The sequence below is a fragment of the Lissotriton helveticus genome, chromosome 2_1, assembly GCF_964261635.1.
Source record: "Lissotriton helveticus chromosome 2_1, aLisHel1.1, whole genome shotgun sequence".
Taxonomy (NCBI): Eukaryota; Metazoa; Chordata; class Amphibia; order Caudata; family Salamandridae; genus Lissotriton; species Lissotriton helveticus.
In genome coordinates this window covers 945,398,692-945,400,903 of record NC_136059.1, presented here as the reverse complement: position 1 = coordinate 945,400,903, position 2,212 = coordinate 945,398,692, and the positions used below count along the sequence as shown (strand labels likewise).

Genomic DNA, 2,212 nt, shown 5'->3' with positions numbered 1-2,212 from the left:
ATACTTATTTATTGACTTGTATTCTGTAACATGTGTTCACGGGGTAGCCGGAGCAAAACCCTCATGGCTGCTAGCAATTCTAACAGATCCATAGATGATTTCCTAGTCAAAACCAATTTGGCTATTGACGAGGAAATCAGCAAAATGCAGCACAAGGTCTCCTTAGAACTTGATGCTGCACGAAGGTTGTCAGCGCATATTGCTAGCTCCAAGAAATCCTCCCTGGGGAATATTGCATCTGCCCGTACCCCTGATCGTTCCGCCGCTCCACGGCCTCTGTTAACAACGGCAGTAATGCATCCTGCTCTCGTCGGTCTGGAGCGAGAGCGGTTGATGTGGGTATTTGGGTGTGGGAGTATAGCAGTTAATCTCCTCCTATGCTGTTCTGCGGAAGCGGAGATGGCAAAGTCCTATCTTAACCCCCGGTTACCGTGAGAGCTGCACTGTATGGAACCTTTGTCATCATGGGGAAGATGCTGTCCAAGGTTTTTGGCAGCAAGGAGATGCGTATTCTGATGCTCGGTCTGGATGCAGCGGGAAAAACTACTGTCCTCTACAAGTTGAAGCTGGGCCAGTCTGTCACCACAATCCCCACCGTGGGTTTCAATGTGGAGACCGTGACCTACAAGAATGTCCGGTTCAATGTCTGGGATGTTGGTGGCCAGGATAAGATCCGGCCCCTTTGGCGGCACTACTACACTGGCACACAAGGGCTGATTTTTGTGGTGGACTGTGCTGACACTGACCGAATTGATGAGGCCCGCCAGGAGCTACATCGCATCATCAATGACCGAGAGATGCGCGATGCCATCATCCTTGTCTTTGCCAACAAACAAGACCTGCCAGACGCAATGAAGCCCCACGAGATCCAGGAAAAACTGGGCCTAACCCGCATTAGAGACCGAAACTGGTATGTGCAGCCATCCTGTGCATCAACCGGGGAAGGACTCTATGAGGGATTGATGTGGCTGACGTCCAACTACAAGTCCTAGACCACCGTTGTACAGAGGGGACCACAACTGAGGAAAATCTATTTTTATTTTCATTGTAATTTTTTTTTAACCTTCTTTAATAATAATGTGCCGCAAAATGCCCAAAAAGGCTGGTGGAGAATAACTAGCAACATCCTGCTCCCCCTACTATTCTTTTACATTCCCCTCCCATTTCCCAACCCAATCCAGTGCAACAAAATATTGGCCCTGCCCCTCTATTTAGTATCGCAGGCTCCTTTCCCCCTCCCAAAACAATCCAAGCAGCAAGCCATTGTAGTGCTAAGAAAGCCGCAACATACAAAAAGAAATGCCTTGCGAGAACTATACACGCTAGGAAAAAAGCTAGAATAGCAAGGTTAAAGTTTTTTAATAGTAGACGGGCCATGGGTTCTCTTGGGGTGAAAGATGTTAACCCCAAACCGACTCACAGTGTTTTTAATGGGGAAGCTACTCCGGAAATACCTAGTTTGGTGGAAGATGATATTCTTATCATCTCTCCTAGTCAGAACAGTACAAATATTTTGGAGGGTCGGGTGAGCGGACCTGTGCACGACAGGGAGGGTGATAGCGAATTCCTCCAATTAGTCTGGGGTACGTTAAAGCAGCTACTTTCCCCCCTGGAATTGAGGCTTTCTCGTATAGAGAATAACCTCCTTGAAATGGATAGGACCATAGTCACTCTGGCCAGCTTGAGCCTTAAGGAAATGGATGCTAAGCTTACCCGTGTGACCGAACCCACTCCCCAGCCCAAAGAAACAGAACCCGTTCAATCTCTCTTACAACCAGCCCAAAGCATTCCTGCGACCCTACTTACATCCAAACCCATTCCAAAACCCCGCACCACCATTGCAAATACTATTGTACCTACCCCTAGCCCAGTAGTACCAAAACCCTTCCACCCGCATAAACCAGCATACAGGCCGAACACTGACTCCAGGGCACCAGCCAACCACCCCCCTAGGCCACCCTTGGTGCATAACCCAACACGTCAGGCCAGTCGCCACAACTTCCGCGGAGGGTTTATTGACCTCCCGCCAGAAGCAGGGTCGTACGTTATTATTCTAGCCGGTGTTCCAGAGTTGGATCAACAATCCCAGGAGAATGATCTCTCTCTAAAAAATAAAGTCATCCACTGGCTTAATTCCAACAAACAGCTCCCCGACCATCAAAGAAGTAGTGTACTTATGGTTCGGAGAGTTCCTTGGATCGGCCGTACGCAC

The 2,212-nt window shown here is 48.8% G+C and overlaps 1 protein-coding gene across 1 annotated transcript; it reads left to right on the top strand.

Annotated features, from left to right (window-relative positions):
* Positions 1–315: 315 nt before the first annotated feature.
* On the top strand, positions 316–1,119 carry LOC144818346 (ADP-ribosylation factor 6-like). The gene has a single exon (XM_078675692.1). It carries the CDS (start codon positions 465–467, stop codon positions 990–992), a length of 528 nt encoding a protein of 175 aa, XP_078531818.1. The 5' UTR covers positions 316–464; the 3' UTR covers positions 993–1,119.
* Positions 1,120–2,212: the final 1,093 nt, after the last annotated feature.